Source organism: Lagopus leucura, unplaced genomic scaffold (genome assembly GCF_019238085.1).
Source record: "Lagopus leucura isolate 7727_CA_CO unplaced genomic scaffold, USGS_WTPT01 Super-Scaffold_100001, whole genome shotgun sequence".
NCBI lineage: Eukaryota > Metazoa > Chordata > Aves > Galliformes > Phasianidae > Lagopus > Lagopus leucura.
In genome coordinates, this window is record NW_024962262.1 from 75,382,410 (window position 1) to 75,402,185 (window position 19,776).

Sequence of the window (19,776 nt, forward strand, 5' to 3'; positions counted from 1 at the left end):
ATCAGGGCCCAACCTGAGACAGATCAAGCATCAACAGTTATTCCTTAAAAAGAAAAAGTTATTACTGTGTGTGTGCCACTTACAAGCTCCCTTCCAGCTATCTGTAGCTTCACATCTTAACTGAGTCATTGCTAATAGAGAAATTATAAAAGTGCCACATCAATTGAGCTTTCCTTGGAAGAACTTCAGGAAGCCTCTCTCATGGCACCCTTGAAGCCAGGCCATTGCCAAATCCAGGGCACTCTTCCACTGCTGGCCATTATAGAATCATTAAAGTTGGAAACGACTACTAAGATCACCTAGTCCAATTGTCACCCATCCCAACCACACTCCCTAACCATGTCTCTCGGTGTCACATCCACATGGCTCTTGAACACCTCCATTGTGAACCTGTGTCTCATGCACGACAGGTAACACTGTTGATCGAATCCCATTTTTTACATGTAATTGTCCTTGTTTGTCAGGGGTTCTGCTTTGTTGTCAGATGTAGTTCTGTAGTATGACTTTTGAAATCATTATTATTCACAGCCATGTGCGCTCTCTGCCACCTCAGTTTATAGTGCTTTATTTGGGAATCAATATTAAAAAAAAAAAAAAAAAAAAAATTAATCTAAAATGTGTTGAGGAGGCAAACAAACCTGTCTCTCGGGCCTTTGGATGTGTGAAGAAAATATAATAATTGGGCTACCCTGGATTAACTAACTGTATACCCAGGAGCTGTGTATCTGCAGCTGCACGAACTAAATAATTCTTCCCAAACACCTGGCTATACACTTGGTAATCATTCAAGCTAACATATTTTTCTAGTGGAAGTTGTGTTTAAAGATGTGATAGCTTAGCGTTGTCCTGATCCTCTATCATCTTACTATTTCTATACGGGAAGATTGGAGTGTATACCTTCTTATTACAGAAATGCAATATCAGACTTTATATATCAAGCTAAGAATTAAAACTTTAATGAACAGACAATTTAAATCTGGGTATTTGTAAACGTCCTCTGCTTTTGTTGGTATAATCTTACTGTCATAATTATGTAGCACCATAAACCAACTGTGAGAGTCAGGACCAAGTAAATCTAGACATCCAGAGGAATACCTGTGTTCAAGCCGCATTAGAACCATTATTACCTAGAAGTTGCTCTATGTCTCATATAAAAACCTTGGATTATTTCAGTACACTTTCAATTAAAAGGAAACCCATATCACAGAAGTCCTGCCTGGCACCTCCTTCAGTAGCAGAAACCACAGTTACAGAAGCAGAGCTGGTTCAGGGAGCAGAATTCAGTCCAGCCATGTCTCTGCCAACAGCAAGGGGCTGGAGCTCAGTATTCTTTGAGGACCCTTTCAACCTAAGCCATTCACTGATTCTACAAATCAGCTGGGAAACACAGCATGCAGAGGTATTCAGTGATATCACCATATATAATTTTATGTGCATAAAAAGGGAAGGAACATCTGTCTCCAGGGTTGCTAGTCTGCTGACTTTTCCAGGTAATAAAACAACTCTAAGAAAAGCCATACAAGAGGCTTAATAAAATAAGAAATAAAAAAGGCAATTTTGACATGTAAATTCAATGGAGTGTTTCAGTAAAATACTTGCCTTCTGGCTTGCTTTTTAGTGTCTGGAAATGGATTGGTTGTTTGTGATTAACACTGAGCTGTTTTTATTATCTTCTGCAGCTTAGAAAGTTTAGGTTCTTCCCTTTCTTTATATGAGGTATTTCCACACACAATCAAACAGGCTTCTACTATGAAAGAATTTTGGCAAGCCAGATCAGATCATTTTCCCCTGTCTTTCAAGTAACTATCCAGACACTGCCAAAGCATTCTAAAATACTATTAATAGCATACGCTTACTTTACTGCGATCCAGACTGAATAACACTCAACCTTTCCCTGTATTTCTGTCGCGATGATGAATTTTCCACTGCTTTTCTACCTCACAGCTTTTCCTCCACTTCACACAGTCTCAAAGAGGGCAATATGTTTGCATCACAGTAGCAGTGTGCATGGATGTGGCAATAAGTGTAGGTGATGCCAGACTGGAACTGCAGAGCATCCCATAACGCACTGTGGGGGTGGCCTCATGTAAGCATTTTCAGCAGTTTTTGGACAGGGGCTGAAGGAAAACCACATCCCTCTAGAGGTTTGCATCTGGCCCCACTGCTATAAACTGTCTGTAAATAAAATTCCTATTAGCATTTCTAAACTGCAAACTAAAGAATTTCACCTGGTATCATTCCAGATACATGGGTTACCATGCTTTTTAGTATACTGAAAGTGTCCAGTGTAAAATATACTCTACTTTTAATCTCTTTCCACAGATTCTCTCCATGGGAATGATGACTGAATACTATCACTACTTTTTTACAACACTGGTAAGAAACACTGAAGATCTGGGAGTGACTTTTTTTCCGTTGCAAAAAAAGTCAGCTAGAAAGTTTCCATTCCTCTCTGTGATTTGTGCTGCAGTTAACTCAAGGAATTTCCTGGAGAATGAGTACTAACAGTCTTTACTGTATCAAGACTCACAAGTTTTGCAGGATCAGTTGGGCTAACCAACACCGTAATATAATGGAAATCAACTTCAATATCACATATAAGGCGCAGTCATTGGTACAGAAGGAACAGAGTAGAAAATAATGAATGAATGGCTTTGAATAAAGTATGAAATAGACAATGGATGGCTTTGCAGCAAAGCTGAAACCAAGCATTCTGCAGGCAGTGGGGTACAGCCCTCATCCAGCATACTGTGTGAGCTTATTCTTCAGCAACACCTAATTTTTAGCTAGTTGAAGACCACCAAGCTCAACTGCACTGACCCTGTTGCTCCAAGCTGTTTTTTTTGGGGGGTACAGTGTTATGAAAAAAAGAATAATTCAGAGGTGAAGATGTGTGTTTTGTTTTAGCAAGTGTCAGACAAGGAATTATTGTTTAATTCTTATTAATTATCTCATTATCACAAAAGTATCACAAAAAAGAAAATCACATTTTTCTAAATTTCTCTTGGGTTCTTTGATAATAAAAGAAAAATGCTACATTTTCTTTTATAGTCCAAATGTTAATTACTTATTTCAAGATACATTCCTATATTTTAATATGCATACCACATACAACTGAGTCAATGCTGAAGATCTGTTTGCATTGTAGACTTGCATTGTAGGAAGACAGACAAGTGCCTTTATTGCTAGAACAGTCCTAGAAAGTTGGATTGTGTCAGTTCTGTGCATCAGCATATTTTTAATTTCCTTTCCATATAACATTTCACGTGGAAGTGAAAATTCATTCTGAATCCAAGAGTCAATTCATTAGTCAGAAAAGACTCTAGCTGTGTGGAATTGAAAATTCCAGTAGCCTGAAATAGTTCTCCTTGAGCCCATTTTAACACCTAGGAAAATATGAAAATTTAGAGTTTACCGTAGATCATACTGTTTTATACAATAGCTGTGAATCTATCATAAAATAGTAACCAAGTAAAACAATATGCATGGGATAGTACAAAGCATTAAGTACATTAAAAACAAACAAACAGTAAACATTGTTGGTGTTGTGGTATAAATGTTGATATTTTCACCGCTACTGTTGCATTAAAATCCATATATTTGTCATTTTACCAGCTTTCCAGGATCAACAAAAAGGACTTTTTTGGGGAAAAGAAACAAAACAAAACAAAAACAGCCCTTCAGGCTTTGAAAAGCAGTTATCATCTCACCACTGCTTGATAAATCTAGCTGTGGTATTTGCCATGCAGTTATGCCATTTTGAATGTCTATTATTTCCCTGCCCTGTAAACAATGAGCACTACAGTGCATGTAGTTACTGTGCATTGGCCCAGTGTGGCCATTAGGCACGCTGGCAGCAAGTCACTGAAGCAGGTAAGACAGAGGAAGAATGGGGTTCATAAGCAGAAAAAGTGTATTGCTCTCGATATCTCTTGGAGTTTTCCTTCCCAGAGTTCAGAAATAAGCTCAGCTTTGACCAACTAATTCTTCATGTTGGCTTGTCAGCACTGTAGCACTGTTAGAGGGCTAAAATTAGATACTGTTGTGGTTTGGTTGCAAAATAACATTGTTGTGGGGACCTGATTTACGTATTCCAACAAAGCAGCTATGTAGTTTGTCATAAACTTCACACAACCTTTCTTTATTCAGATTTACAACTGAAATGGTTATGGATAAGTTTTGAGGGCAAGCAGAGTTCTCAGGGGTTAAAAAAAAGCAGAACGAGAGCTTTGGATTAAAAATCAAATACAATTCTTGTCTAATTGTATTTTCTGAATATTTTGCTTTAAAAACATTACATCTGATTTTGATTGTTTTCTTAATGTTGATTTAGGATCTATTTGCATTGGACCTGGAACCTTACAGATACAGCGGAGTCAATATGACAGGCTTTCGCCTACTCAACATCGAGAATCCTCAGGTCTCATCAGTCATTGAGAAATGGTCAATGGAGCGTCTGCAGGCACCACCAAAACCAGAGACTGGCCTCCTTGATGGCATGATGACAGTAAGTGAGCAACTGCAATGATGCAAAGGCATCTATAGCACGCTCTGGAGAAGAGTAACGGCTCTCTGTCGTGCTACCATCCAGCCTACACCATCCATCTTTTTGTTACAAATGTATATACTACTGTCTCACTTCTCCATTAATGTTCTGGATGGAGTGAAAAACGCAACAGGAAATAAAAACTTTCAGAGCAGATACAGGATTTATGACCTGCAGGAAAGATATTGTACATGTGGACAGGTAATAGCACTTCTAAATTGGAAAAGAACCCTTTCCCTTCATTTCTGTTATCTACAGCAACTCTGGCTTTTAAGATATAATTTAAAGATAAATGAAAGGTATCATCAAGTCAGGAAATTAGGATCTTTTTTCCCTACCACTTCCTTAAGAATGAAAGGAAAGAATAGGAGCAATCACACAGACCATATGACTCCATTCAGTTTTGCAGGGTAGAGGGCTGCCATTTTTTTGCGGTAAGATAATATGTCTTGTCTTGGATAGAGGTAGTAGAGGTGATACAAAGTAGGTTTTATTGCAGATGATTGCAGGGAAAATTCTGAAGCATTCTAACCCCTGAAGAAAAATTCATTATGTGTGCTACCACTAGCATTTATATATACATATATATATATATATATATATCTTGTTTCAGCAGTATAACTGTGTTCCCAGAAGCAGGAGAGAAACTAGGATTTTAGGAAAACCTAAGTTCTTACTAATCTCTCATCTTTGCATCTCTCTAACATCTTAGTGTCCTTCATACTCTGGGACAGCATGAACACCAGGAAAAGCATCTTCTTAGTTATCTGTGAGTGTTTAAGTATTCATAGTAAGCTGTGAGTGCTTAAGTATTCATAATAAGTTTTGCTTATTCAGTTTGATAGAGAGCTGCAGTACTGCTATGTTTCGTTAGACAATAAGGCTATGACAAGCTGCACATTACAAGGAGGTGAGGATTATATATCCTATTGTTAATTCAGGATTTTTCCTTTCATGCTATAATTTCTGCCATGATCACAGATTGTGGGAGATGAGCAGAGCATAACCAAGGCAGTTTTGAGCTCACATCCCATTTTATGCCCAAATGGCACACAGAGATGTATTTGTTCTAAGTAGATCTTTGAGTTTCTTTGCAGTAATTTAAACAGAATCAAAATCAGAAAGACAAATTCCAAGACTAGGTCTTGGACCTCTTCTTCCTGTGCATAAGAATAGATATCAACATTTAGGCGCTTTTCTTCAGAAAATGAGGTGACTCTTTGTTTCTCAATGTTACCCCAAGCACTAAAACATAAAAGAAGGACAAGGAGAAACAAATGACAAGAAGAAGCAGTGTAACCTCCCAGTTACTGCAAGGTGGGATGGATGAGTAGTAAGCTGCACAAACACAAGATCCAAACTGCCAGGTTGGGCAGTACTGCCCAACATACTAACCATGAGGGAGGCATCATGATAAGTAACAGGCTTGGTAGTCCCAACTAGGAATGCAAAGCAAGGTGTGCACTGAAACATTTTCACTAAGTACTTCTAGATCCTCTAAGCCTTGGACATAGACCAACAGGTACATCAGCACCAGTGAAAAATTCAATCCTGAATGTACATGTCTCTTGTCTAATAAAAAGACCTGTACTCAAGCCCATTGACTTGAGATTAATATGAATCTTTCCACTGAGTTAGAGGGGTTTGGGATCAGGCCTTTAGTCAGTGGCTCTGTTTGGAACAAGTATTTTCTTTAAAACTTTTGATGCTGAGAACAGATGTTGTTGTCTCTTCCTGCTTGCCTCGCCACTTATAACATTTTTAATTTGCTTGAGTTGTGAGAGCATGGTTTTGTGCAGATCCTGACTAGTGTGTCAAGAGCAATTCCTCATCTGCAGTACATTAAGATTAATTGATAAATTCAGATCACAATGGAGGTTTTTGCTGGAAATCAAATGCTGGTAAGAGTGATGCTGTTGTAATGTACTTAGGTAAATGAAACAAAGAATCATATCTATTAATTTCCCAAGGGAGTAACACAGGAAAGGAATAAAAAATGCTGTAACTTCGCAGTTCATATAGGCATGTCCAGCTTTTCTCATCTACAGTTACTGCCTTTTTAAAGGCCCCTACTTAATTATTCAGTAGCTTTTGAAGAAATATAAGCACTTCATTTTTACCACAACCCTATGCGTTATGGGAAACACAGACAGTCCTATCTCAAGCACCAAATCAACAAAGTACAATGTGGGAGAAGGTAAGATTTTTCTTAAAAAAATTCACTGATAAAGGTTTATAGACTGTGCAATATCAGTCTGGGGCTTACTGGGTATGATTTTTAACCAGTAAGTCAATTCTCAGAAGAAATACTGATGCACAACAAGCATCCAGCAATTTTAATTTCAGCATCACAGAGGTATTGACTGTCTTAGACAATAGAGTTTAGATGTAGAAATTCACCTTTGTCACTAAGGTACCTCAAAAAGACAAGTCACCTTCCTCTAAGGTGGCATGGGAGGTATGGCAAGGGAATTGCTATAGCTGGAGTTCAGTGGAGCCATTATACCCATTAATGTCAACAGCCAAGATATCTGAAGGCAGTCAGATACTTAGAAGCAGCAAATATCTTTAAGATACTTCTCTGGTGCTCAGTGGGACTGATTTCCCTGGAAAGACAGGATCTGTGTTGCTCATTAACACCCCTCACCATGCTGTTGCAAACAAACTCCTTCCTGCATTTTCTTCCCAGTGTCCACCTGAAAACTGTATGAAAGTAATTTACACTGAAAACAAAAGAAAACAAATCCATCAGCATTAGCAACAGATTTCCAAGGAGAGCCAATGAAGGAAGCAGTGAATTCTTCCTTATCACCAACCCAGAGTATTGCTTCTCAGTGTTGAAGCCAGGTAAAAGGAGGCATATTTAAAAAAAGCCTTTCTGTGTTATTATTTTTTTTCATGTAGACTGAGGCAGCTCTGATGTACGACGCAGTTTACATGGTAGCAGTGGCTTCCCAGCGTGCCTCTCAAATGACTGTCAGCTCCCTGCAGTGTCATAGACACAAGCCATGGCGTTTTGGACCCAGATTTATGAATCTGATAAAAGAGGTAAGTGTAGACCATCTGCTTATGGCCAGCATAGTCCTTCCTCTGTTCATTACTGTTCTGGCTTGTGTTATTGCTCCCTGCTCTTTGTCATATGCTATATTTCTGGTACCCAGTTTTTCCTCACTTTCCCAGAGGAAAAACATTGATTTACAGACACAAGGCTGTGTTTTGCAGACACAAAGGCTGTGTTTTAGTTGCAACTTTATCTGGTCTTTGAGAAACATGAACTGCTAAGCCCTAAGTGCGATAAAATCTCAAGCTAAGGCACAAGACTTCCCATGGGTTTTGCTTGGGTAATTATGGATGTTTATAACTTCTTAAGTGAGCAAGCATTCCAGAAAATGGAAGAGTTAGTTCACCACTTTAAATTGATTGTTTTACAGACTGTTTGATGAATCACTGAATAATACAACATTCAGAAAATACTTCAATCATTACTTCTAAAGAAGCAAATTGCTTCATGAGGTTATGCACTATCTCATAAGATTTCATCACTGGGATATCTTGATCCATAAATATTCTAAAAATACATGTTTCAGCTGAAATGTCCTCACATTTCCAATAAAACAGTTTGTATTATGAATCTCAAAAGGAAGCTTCTCCTTTAAGGCAGAGCATGAAAGTGAAAATTATAAATTATGTGTAGCTTCCTAAGTATATTTCACCATTTCCCCCAGTTTTGGGTCATGATAATGAAATTCTTTTATAGCCAAACTCATTAGTTCTTGAGAAGGTGGAACAGTACCTGTATATTGAGGTACAAGGTAAGTAGTGGCAGCACATCAGGACATGCAGCTGAATCCAGGAATATCTTAGGAACAAGCTGAAAGGGAAGATGTGGTGGCTTCAGGACATGTACAAGAACTATTGTCACCTCCTCCAAAACACCTCCTCCAAATTTCTTAGAGTTGCCATAGTCAGTCTACAACATGGTGATTCACCAACACACATAAGTGATACTTATTAATACAGTACTCTCCACACAGAGTTCTATGGATTTTAAGGTTTCCCTACAAACTTCTTCAAAATATAAGGAAAAGACAAGAGTCACCCTAGTACTGAAGAGCACTTGACTTTTAGAATCAAGGAAGCTTTGAAATATTTCCCAGCAGAGACTCAGTTGTGGGAAGGCTCATAGAAGACAGCACTGGCTCTTTCTACTCTCACTGATCTCAGCTATATGACATCCAGCTCCTGCTTTGGGGAGGAAGTGGTGGGGCTGTAAGCAGAATCAGTAGAAGACAAGAAAATGACCTCAGAGGATGAACTTTCCCCCCGTCCTGATTTAATCTGAATGGGAACCTTTTAATCTTGTACTTCTTGATTTCAAGCATAATGAGGTAGCAGTGCTACTCGTTGAGGGACATGGTTAGTGAGCGCTGTGGTGATTGATTCATGTTTGGACTGGGTAATCTTACAGGTCTTTTCCAATCTTGATGTTTCTATGACATATAATTTCTGGTACATTTTTAAAAGAATTACAATGATACTGAAAGTTAGCAAATGACTTTGTAATCAGTGAAGGCGCTTGCATAATTCTGTATCACCTATTTTGGGTGATGCTGATCTCATAGCTTAAGGGTCCTGAATTGCCAGAAATTCTAGATGTATCTCTGCAGATTCTATTCAGAGTTTATTGTTAAGCAGTTATACAGTTCCCATTTATCATGTACAGCTGGCTTCTCTTGTATGGAGTGAGATATGTGAGCTAATTAGTGATTGTTGAGCAGATAGTATCTTTTGTGGTCACTAAAACACTGATTTAAACACAGCAAAGGTCTTATCTTCCTGTTTCTGTTCTAGCAAAAAAAAAAAAAAAAAAAAAGTGGTTATTAAAATTGCATGATAAGGTTTAATAAGACAGTATTATATTTCCCTTGAAGGCTATAACAGGCATTGGAAACTAAATAGCAAATATGATTAGATGTCACTCACGTTAGGATCTGATTTGCTCAGCAAGGAGGGATGAACTGTATAAATTATGAATCAAATGGATGCATGGAAAGGCATGCCGAGAAAAAGTCAAGCAAGCAGAAAGAATGGTTTGTGCCCACATAAATACAGTTTAATTATACTAGATTGTAATATGGTACTGGCAATGTGAGAAACCATTTTACAGGCTGCTCTGAAGACATGCTGGTCTCAGAGAATAACATTCAGACAAAGAGGCTGCATGCAATGAGTACTGCAGGTGTTAGATCTTGGCAAGATCTTCAATAGCTTCCTGGTGTATTTTGGTTTCTTTGCATTATATCTTAGTGGTGATAAAATAAGTGAGATGACTGCATTTCTTATGAGCCCATTTATAAAATACCAGATTATTGGTAACTGAAAAGACCTCAGAACCATTCTGGACGTAAGCAGAGGATAAGGTGGAAAGCCTCTTCACTCTTCAGAGGGCAAATTAAATTTTTTAAGCTTGTCACTATCCTGTTGGGATGTCAAAGTCAAATGCTATGCCTGGTCCTTAAAAAGGAGAGATAGCTTCTTCCAGAAAGCAATGAGAAAGTGGATATTCTGTGATAAAACATCATCTGGTTTATGCTGTTTTGAATGCAAGCTCATTGGAGTTAGTTTCTGAATTTTTAGAGTATATGAAACCAAACTGTATTGTATTGTAATGTGTGAATATTCCTCCATTGGCTTAATGACTTCAAGAGTACCAGGTAAAAGCAGTATCAGAATAACTGCCTGTTTTTCCTAATGGCCAAGACTTACTGCACTACTAGTAGGCCTATGTGAGAAAAGCAAAAGAAAAATAATGTCTGATGCTAGAAAATAATCAATTACAGTGACAGAAAGAGTAATCTTCTATTCTCTAAAGATCTCATGAGCTAATGCTGATTATAGGAACCATTTACCAACCTGCATGGAAAAGCAATCCTGCCTAAAGTTCCTTCAACCTGAGGACAGCTTTGAGGTCAGAGAGGTTATCAACTAGTTCTCATAAAGGAGGGTTTTATACATAAAATACACTGTCTGGGATCAAGATTTTTCTACAGTAGATCATAAAGATCTTTTTAATGAAAAGTAAGTCCTTGTCAGAAACTTGTCTTTCTCAGTGACCTAATGTCATTGATATCTAAATGATATTGTAATATTTTAGCCCTTGCAGAAGCATTAACAGAGAGCAGATCTTGCCCACTTCCAGAAAGAAAAGTTAGGTCATTCTCTCTCTTCAGAGAGGGAATAAGAGAGAAGGACTGATTCCACCCTTTCTGAAAGGCAAATGTGCACAAACATAAAACAATTTTTCACAATTAGATGATCAGATTCCCTAATCATGTCCCCTTTAAATCATGGGTTAAGTTCCAGAATAACATTTGTCTATTGATTTTTATTCAATTATCTTGTAAACCAGTGTGAGCTCCCCTCACTTGATCTCAGAAGTAACTATAAGAACAACAGAATAGAGAAGAGTTTCAGAAAATATGGATGCAGACTTTATCTTCACTATCTTTATTCTCCTCGAAGAGAATCACACTCAGAAATCTCAAAGATTTAAACAAAAAATCTGAAGTATGTATACGTTTCAGTTTCTGTTCATTGATGACAAAATATGTCAGCATGGCTGGTTAGTAGAGACCAGCAGTAAGAGCAATACGTCTATGTTCTGGATCAAAAACTGCATGCAATCTTCTTTTGGTAGTACCTTCTTCCATGAAGATAATGTATAGGTGAGGTTAATGCCAACAGACACTTATATTCTGAAATAAAATTTTAAAATTCATGCAATTATCTATGCACATATAAATATCAAAATAATAGCTCTGGAACTTGCATAGTAAGAGTAGAACAGACAGAAATTGTCAGCAAGTCTCTGATACTATGGTGCTTACAATTAAAACAAGAAATCTGGCAGAAAGATGATGTATATTCTCTTCTACTCAATTTTTACTTTCTCAAGGATTGTCTAGAAAGTAGACTTGTTTAAAAAGTGGGCAAGAATTACTATAAACTGTTTTTATCTGAATAGATGAAGATTTTTTTTTTTTTTTATATTTACTACACAAAATCAGTTTTTTTGAACTTATTTTGTATGTGCTTGCCTACTAGAAATGCTCATCATTTTTTCCACACTGATATTTCCGTTTAGGAGTTAGCACATGGCCCAAACTTATTTGCACTGGAAAAGCTCCCAACAGCCCTAGCCATTGCACCATTGAGCAATTCACTGTGAACAGCCTTTACACAGAAAACCTTGCAAGATAACTATTAAATGCAGATGGTTTAAATTTCAGAGCAGTGTACTCTTATTGAAACAGTGTGTTCATCAAGGACACAAGCCTCCTACTCACTCATTCACATATATTCCATTGCTTGGGTTCTGTTATCTCGGGTGGAAATGACACTGTGCTTTGCATCATGTGAAGTCTCAATGGGATCTCTGTTGTTCAGTGAGTCAACATCACTGTAATAAGACAACAGCATGGACAGGGAGGATGTTTCCCACACAAGATGTTGGGTGGGAACACTAAAGGTCTGACTCTGGTTTCTGGTTCTGCCATGGATTCTCTGCAACCATGAGCAAATCATTTTCAGCCAGCTCCAGTAACTTTGTCTCAGTTACCAGAGACAAAAAAGCAGACCATTGCTTTGTGGATATTTTCAAGGCACTGACATGATCAGGCTAATCACTGCCTACACACATAGCTATCAAATCAGTCTAAAACAAAAGTGACAGGGCCGGAAATCTAGGTGAAGAAGTTCTGTAGGTGGAAAGGCTGTGATTCCCTTCTGTAAAAGATGTACAATGGCTCTTATCTAGTTAATGTGTTCAGGCTGTTAGCTACGTGGAACAGGATCTCCCCACACTGCCTCACCTGCACAATCAGTATCTGTTACAATGAAGTTCTATCCCCTGTTATCACAATAGTGCAAGTTGTTTTTCATGTTTGGAGTCAACAGTAAATCACACAGTCACTTTAGTGGCAATCACATTTGTGCAGTGTAAAATAAACACTGCTCCTCCTAGGAATGCAAGATTTAACCTTCCCTTCTGATCCTTCTCTCTCACTCCTTCACCTCTGGTATTGTTATAAAGCTATTTGGTAAGTGTAAGCTTTAATGGAACTCAAAGGCATTTCAAACTTAGATTCTGAAACGAATCCACCTACTGTATCATCCTCAAGTATTCAATTTGTTTCTCAAATATATCATACCAAAAGCCTTTCACGTGACTACCTGAAAGTCATTAAGCTCAGCCACCACCCTGGAAACAACTGTTCTTGAACAGTTCATAGAAACCTTGTTTTCCTAAGAAATCCCTTGTTTCTCTTCATCTACCATTTGTCTCTTGTTTCTGGACAGATATCTGCTCAGTCTTATAATATCTGACTAAACTCCTTCCTAAGAACAAGCCTTCCCACACTGCCTCTTTTCCATTTCAACATCGTTTACTCTTCTGAGTAAAAGGACTCTGGCACGTCATGAATTTCACCCTGCAGTGGTGAATGCTGAAACTACTTTTATTGCTGCTGTTATGCTGGATTTGGACCAGGATAATGGCAAAGTCATACACTAATTCACTGTATTCCTTAATCCTTGAGAATCTTCCTTAATAAGAGGATTAATTGTAAGAGCTGATAAGTTCATGTGTGGCTCAGAGCACATTTATTATGATTTCCTCTGCAACTAGAAGCAATAGCACTATCTCTTAAATCTATCAACTGTCTCTGCTATTCTAACAAAGCAGGAACTTTTTCTTCCAAAAGGAAAGAAATGAAAGGAGAATTTAAAGAAAGATTTCCCTGGTCATTAGCATTTTGATTGGGCAGTTATCTGCAGAAAAGTGAATCATGGTATTGAGAGCATGAAGCTACATGAGAAATTTTACAAACTGCTCAGATACCTGATTTTGTAGTCAAGAAGTAAAAGTTTAGAGCTATGTGAGTAAAGGAGCTCACTCACTGTCTTATTCTTTGCTATCATGTAACACAATTCATGATCTCAGTATAAGTGCATTAATTGTCAATAATGATTCTGTAAACCGTCAACCTTGTTGCTTTTGTCACCAACCTTGTTGCTTTTTATGATAATGTAATAATAATGTTAATGATAATGTTCCCTTGTCAGCAGACAAGTGAAGAGACACTGATGTCATCTATCTGGACTTCAGTATGGCCTCTGACATGGTCCCCCATAATGTCATTCTCTCCAAATTGGAAAGATATGGATCTGACAGGTGGACTATTTGATGGATGAGAAACTGGTTATGAGATTGTACCCAGAGAGCAGTGGTCAATGGCTCAGTGTTTGGATGGAAATCAATGACAAGTGGCGTTTCTCAGAGAATGGCAACACTCCCCCACTGAGTGGGATTGAGATTCTGCAAGTCTGTGGATGACACCAAGCTGTTTGGTGTGGTTGACACACCTGAGAGGCTGGATGCCATCCAGAGAGACCTAGACAGGCTCAAGCAATGGGCCCAAGAGAAACTCATAAGGTTCAACAAGTCCAAGTGGAGGGTCTTGCACTTGGGTCGTGGCACCCCTATATCAGTAAAATTTGAGGAATGCTGTAACTGAAAAATTGTGTCAGTGCACCACTCACAGAGGGAGCTTCACTCTCATTCACCGTACACTAATTATCTTTATCTGAGGTGAAATGTTCTAATAAGGTGGTGGCTAACACAAATTATAATGTAAAGTCTCTCTTCGAGACAGGACTAATTCATTTTTGAGAACTTTATTTTGGTAGACCAGCAGATAAGTTAAATGAATTTCCTAATTTCAGTCCAAACACCCAATGCAGTCATTTTGGAAGATGCAGAGGTACAAAATGACTAGCTAGAATGTCTGTGCCACTGAATAATGGTAAAGGAGTAAACATAATTTGGAGAGTTGAAAATAAACATACTGTTTTCCTAAATTCCAGGTCAAATGATTGCCAATTAGTTGTTACTCTTTTATAAAAAATTACATGATAGTGGTAAGTTAATACCTTTTTCTTTGTAACTGCAGTTGGATAAAAATTTTCAATAAATCAGAAATACATGCTTAATTTTGCCTAGTAAGTTCTAATAATAAATATACACAGGATAACACCAAAAATTAAAAAAACAAAAAAACAAAAAAAAAAAACCCAACCAACTTGGAAAATACAATCATCATTTAAAAATGCAGTTCAATTATTCATCATTCTAGGTTAGATAGGTTGCTCAGTAAAACAATTTACCAAAGGTAATCCTGTGAACAAAACTGAGTAGATAGGATAATATCCATTCCTTTTACTGGGCTTCTCCAATAGTGAAGAGTCCAGTGAAACAACTGCAGTTGCAAAGTCCCATTAACTACATGGAGAAATTCTACTGTTTGCATGCCTTCAGATAAGCCGTCAAAATGCTCAAATTACAGAGGAAATGAAAAAAAAAAGAAGAAAGAAAGGGTCATCATCTACTGTGAGAATGTCTCCAGTCAATCACTTGAGAAATAATAAAGTATTTGAGAAATTAAAAGTAGTGCTTTTAAAAGAGGACTGTCATTTAACACCATGTTTATATCTGAGCATGGTTTTCAGATAAAGTATTAGTTATCTTCTACTTACTATACTTTCAAGTTACTGGTAGATGCAAAGTGTCAGAATACCTAGTACAAGCCAAGTTTGTACTTAGTTCTTTGGATCTGAGCAACAGAACATAATAATACCACTCTAAGATAGCTTTTCACTCAGAAATTTTATCAACTCCTCCTTTTGTCTATATTTTTTCAAAATTTGTTAAGCTATAATCACAGTTCTGTTTGTACATGAAGGGTGCCTATGTGTGCCTGAGATGCTTTCTGCTAACTTTAATTCCAGACATGGCTTCAAAATGGGTAGGAATCTTATTTTCTGAACAGTGGGAATTATTAAACTGGAAGTTAAATTGTATTAAAAGTCTAAAACTTGAGTATGAAACAGTAAAGAGGTTGCTTGATTAATTACAAGTGAAGGTTCAAAGAACCGCTTCAGAAAAACTGTTTTATTTCACAGGTCATTGGAATAAGTGGAATATTAATAGAAGGGAGGAAATGTATGCACATTATGAAACATGATTAAACATAATATTTTTAAAAATTAGAATAAGATCGTGCACTTTCGTACTGCCAGGCCATTTTGAACACTTTTTAAACAGCCTTGAAGAAAATGAAATTCTCTAATCTGAATTGCATGTGAAATACAATTGACCAATATCTATCACTTCAACACTGGCCTTGGTAAGAGTAAATATGTCACAGAGAGATAAACAGTTAACTAAAATGCTTGGATATACATCTATTGAGTAGGAAAAAACAAGATCACTAAAAGGTAATCAATTTGTCTGAGAAAGATTGATATTTTTGTGTACTGCAATGCAGCATTGGCAAAACTGTCTATATCCCATTATGGATATATCATAAAAAGGAATATTGATTATAGCCATGCATCATATACACTAGGCATTATGATTTACTGATCTAGTTATATCTGGTAACAGAAATCGGAAAATCTGTGAGGTCTACTGGAGACAAAATAAACAGAACCTGAAATGTACCTGTTGTTTTAACTTAGGAAGTTTGGAAATGGTTTTGTGATTGAGCCATTGACGCTTTGTTGAAATACAGTAATTGACTTATGATGATGAAGTGGAAATTGATATAAAGACTGTATAATGGTTGCGTGAATAGACTGCAAGCTTCTGGAGTTGAGTCACATTAGTTCTCCATTTGTTATAATTTTCCATCTGTATATTTATATAGAAACCAATACTGTGATTTATACATTTAAATCCAGACGACATTTTGTATTTTACCCATAATTTTAATCTTCTAAATAGAAAGTTTCAGTTTTAGTTATTTGGTTTCTTTGTGTAGCTTGCCTTTTCAGGCACATGACAGCTTCTGGAGAGGTCTGAAGGTTTAGCTGTAAGAAATTTAGATGTAATTTCTTCTATCCACTGTCTTCCCTTTGCTTGGTAAGAAAGAGTCAAGATAGCTAAAGGTTCTGTATGGTTTGCTTATGGACTAGCTAACATATTGGGTGAATTTCCTGTTTTGTTTAATAAACAGTAGGAAGTTATCAAATATTTACATATTATAAGTAGGAACTATAGTTATCTGATAAGATACAGTATTGGAGGCTATGAGATCTTATTTTGAACCTCACTTAAACAGCACAGTACCCTACTGCTGTGAACCAAATTGCTGAATGAGCAGATCAGTGTCTCATCACAGCTCTGTTGTCAGAGGCAGCTTGCAACCTTGCAAAAACAGTATCAAAGACGAGCAAAGGACGTTACAAAGAAAGTGACAAAAATCACATTTTTTAATTACACTGAAGGCTGTACTCAAAGTTATGCTAAAAAAATCAAAAATACATTCTGTCTGTAAGAGGCAAGTCAAATTGTGCCCTCAGTTCCACAATATTAAAGCAAGGACAGAGTGTAAAAAAGGCAATTTCTTTTGATGAATTACTTGATTAAGTTCCGATTCAACTTTTATTATATCCTGTAACATTTAACACAGAGTGGCACTAGAAACATTTAAACAGCTATAAATCTTGCATATAAAAGCACGAAATCTCACTGCTGTGTTCAACAGTCATGCAGTTTCTGGCCATTCCAAAAGTTCTGCTTCATTTCTAGTTGTTAATTGCATCTGAGAACTGTGCAAATGCCGCCCGTTCTGTTTGCCTGAACATGATAACTAGTAGGCATTCATATACTTGATTTAACTGACAGGCACCTAGACGTGGCATACGGATGTGATTTCTGAGCAATTGATACATTACAGTTTCTTTGCATGCAAGAAGCAATTGTGCCTTAGGATGCAAATCATATTAAAAACTGGGAAGTGTTATCATAGACTGCAGAAGACCCAGGATTGACAGCACGTTCTTAGCTCATCCCTCTCTCCGGTTTTTGAAGAAATCTTTGGTTTCTGATCAGGAAAGGAATGTCACCCATCTGTCTGGACATGCTGTAGACACATGTGACATAGCTGCCTCAAAGTAAGAAATTAAATGATGCTCGTTGGACTCTAACTCAAATGTTTTACTTTTATTTGGAGTAAATAAAATAAATATGATTATAAGAGATAGAATTTCATATAGAATTTAAAATTCATGTAGACTGTGTCTCACGAAGAGGGTCCGAAGAACGCCTTCAGAATTGAAGGTCAACTCTGGAAAAGAGTCCTTGATTCCTGTTTATAATTTAGGTCATTATTTAATGGTCTAAGTGATGCTTAAGGTAAACAAAGACGATATGCACTTATCTGCTACCCTGAAGCTTAAGTATACACCTGTGCAGCTTGTAACATCTTTTGAGTTCTTTTTTTTAATGGAGAACACCTCTTTCAAAAGTGAGTTGGCATTTTATCATGCAGAACTGAGATTTAGGTTCCTGATACTATTTCCAAATCTAATGTATTTTCTCCTTTATGCCTTTATTGATGATCATATCACGTTAGCAGAGAAGCAGAGCACTTGATGTGTAATCAATAAATGTGAACATTTCACAGAAACAAATTGCCCTCTGAGGAGGAATGGATAGCTAAAGATCATATTTAAAAAAATGTTCCATCTTTACGAATAGGAGATGGGGGTCATGTCAAAGTAATATAAAGGCAGAGTAGAAAGGAGATATACAACAAAATGCATTTCTCTGTCTTTTTCCTATCCTAGGTCTATTATAACAGCATACAAAAACCTCAAGTGTTTCATGTTTATTGCTAAAGTTTTCACATATTCCCATGTCAATAGTGTGGAAAGTCTCATAGAAAGATCACTGCCACTGTAGTTTATTTTTCTTTAATTGCTTAACCATACTTAGAAATCCCAATTTATTTACAGAAAATTCTAGATTAATCTAGATTCTAGACTTGCCTGTGGCACATGGTGATAGCACAGCCTCTGAGATAAAACCTTGCAGACTCAGAGCTGGAATTCAGATGTAATGTGAAGGAGAGACATCATTTTCTTAATATGATGATTTTTAATGCATCCTTCATTATGTCATCTGTCTACAACAAATTAAATGAAGCGAATATCAATGTGCAGAGGAAAAGCTTGTAATTTAAGAATTAAACAGCTGATGCACATGAAGAAACTGCCATCATTTATCATAAGCTTTTCTTTGAAGAATTTAATCCAATGTGGGAGTTCCCAAAAATAGGTTATGAAAATCATCTGCAGTTTGAAATGCATGAGTTTGTTTCTTTTGTAGTTAAGCATTAGCTTTGGGAGAAGGATTATGTGAGACAGATAAATCTCATTTGAAAAAAAAGTGAGCATTCTGGAAAGCCTACATGATAAAGAAAGCTTCAACAGTTCAAGTTCAGTAGAGGGTCAAAGTGAGGGTTAAGAGGGGGTTCTTCACCAGAGGGTGGTGGGCATGGAACAGGCTGCCCAGGGCAGTGGTCATGGCCCCAAGTGCCACAGTTCAAGAAGCATCTACATATGCTTTCAGACATATGGTCTAATTTTTGGGTGGTGCTGTGTGGAGCCAGAGCTGGAATTTCCAAATTGGGATATTCTATGATTCTGAGTTAGTTCTGCACATTGATCCTGCCGCAAAGAAGAAGCATTACTCAGTGCAGAGAATCATCATGGCTTTATAGCCTGATGTACAAAATCTATTACTTTAATTTACTCCTGCAGCTAATGCTTAAAATAAGGAAAGCATGAATTCACTTAGCTATGATACAACAGGCAAAATGCTATCTACACCAACTACTATGCTATACTTCAAATACATAATACTCGTGCGTACATTGCACTACAAATTGTTTATTAGATCTCTATGACTGGGCGCATTTTTCCTGAAGGAAAATTTTCCTCCTGCTTTTAGAGCCATCCTCCTCATGCCGTCAACACCTGTGACAACAGGCAGGAATCAGGAATCATTATTAGGAATTATACGCCTTGTTTATGACTTGGGAACTTGCTTACAAGTCTTCTTCACCCGTAACCTGCCCAAGAAACCAAATTATTATGACAAAAGTCCTTCTTTCATTTATCTCTTCCTGGAAAAATCCAGTTTTCCAGTCTCAGAGTAGCAGAAGCAGCACCTAGCACATGCGACTAGGAAAAGCAGAACTGAAGAGTTTAGAAAGCTTTGGTGATTTGGGATGGTTAGCTACCTTCCCTCAAGAAAGACCTCCAGGGGATCCCATTCAGTACTAGTTGCCAGTCATTATCCTTCCTCATGGAAAATTTTCAAGGTC

The 19,776-nt window shown here is 37.3% G+C and overlaps 1 protein-coding gene across 2 annotated transcripts in view; it reads left to right on the plus strand.

Annotated features, from left to right (window-relative positions):
* Positions 1-19,776, plus strand: part of GRIK1 (glutamate ionotropic receptor kainate type subunit 1) — a 155,663-nt gene that overhangs the window by 100,115 nt on the left and 35,772 nt on the right. For both annotated transcript variants that reach the window (XM_042867762.1, XM_042867763.1), the window contains exons 5-7: positions 2,323-2,376; positions 4,334-4,507; positions 7,451-7,594. In XM_042867762.1, the coding sequence (XP_042723696.1) occupies positions 2,323-2,376; positions 4,334-4,507; positions 7,451-7,594 (372 nt within the window). The remainder of the gene's footprint in view (positions 1-2,322; positions 2,377-4,333; positions 4,508-7,450; positions 7,595-19,776) is intronic.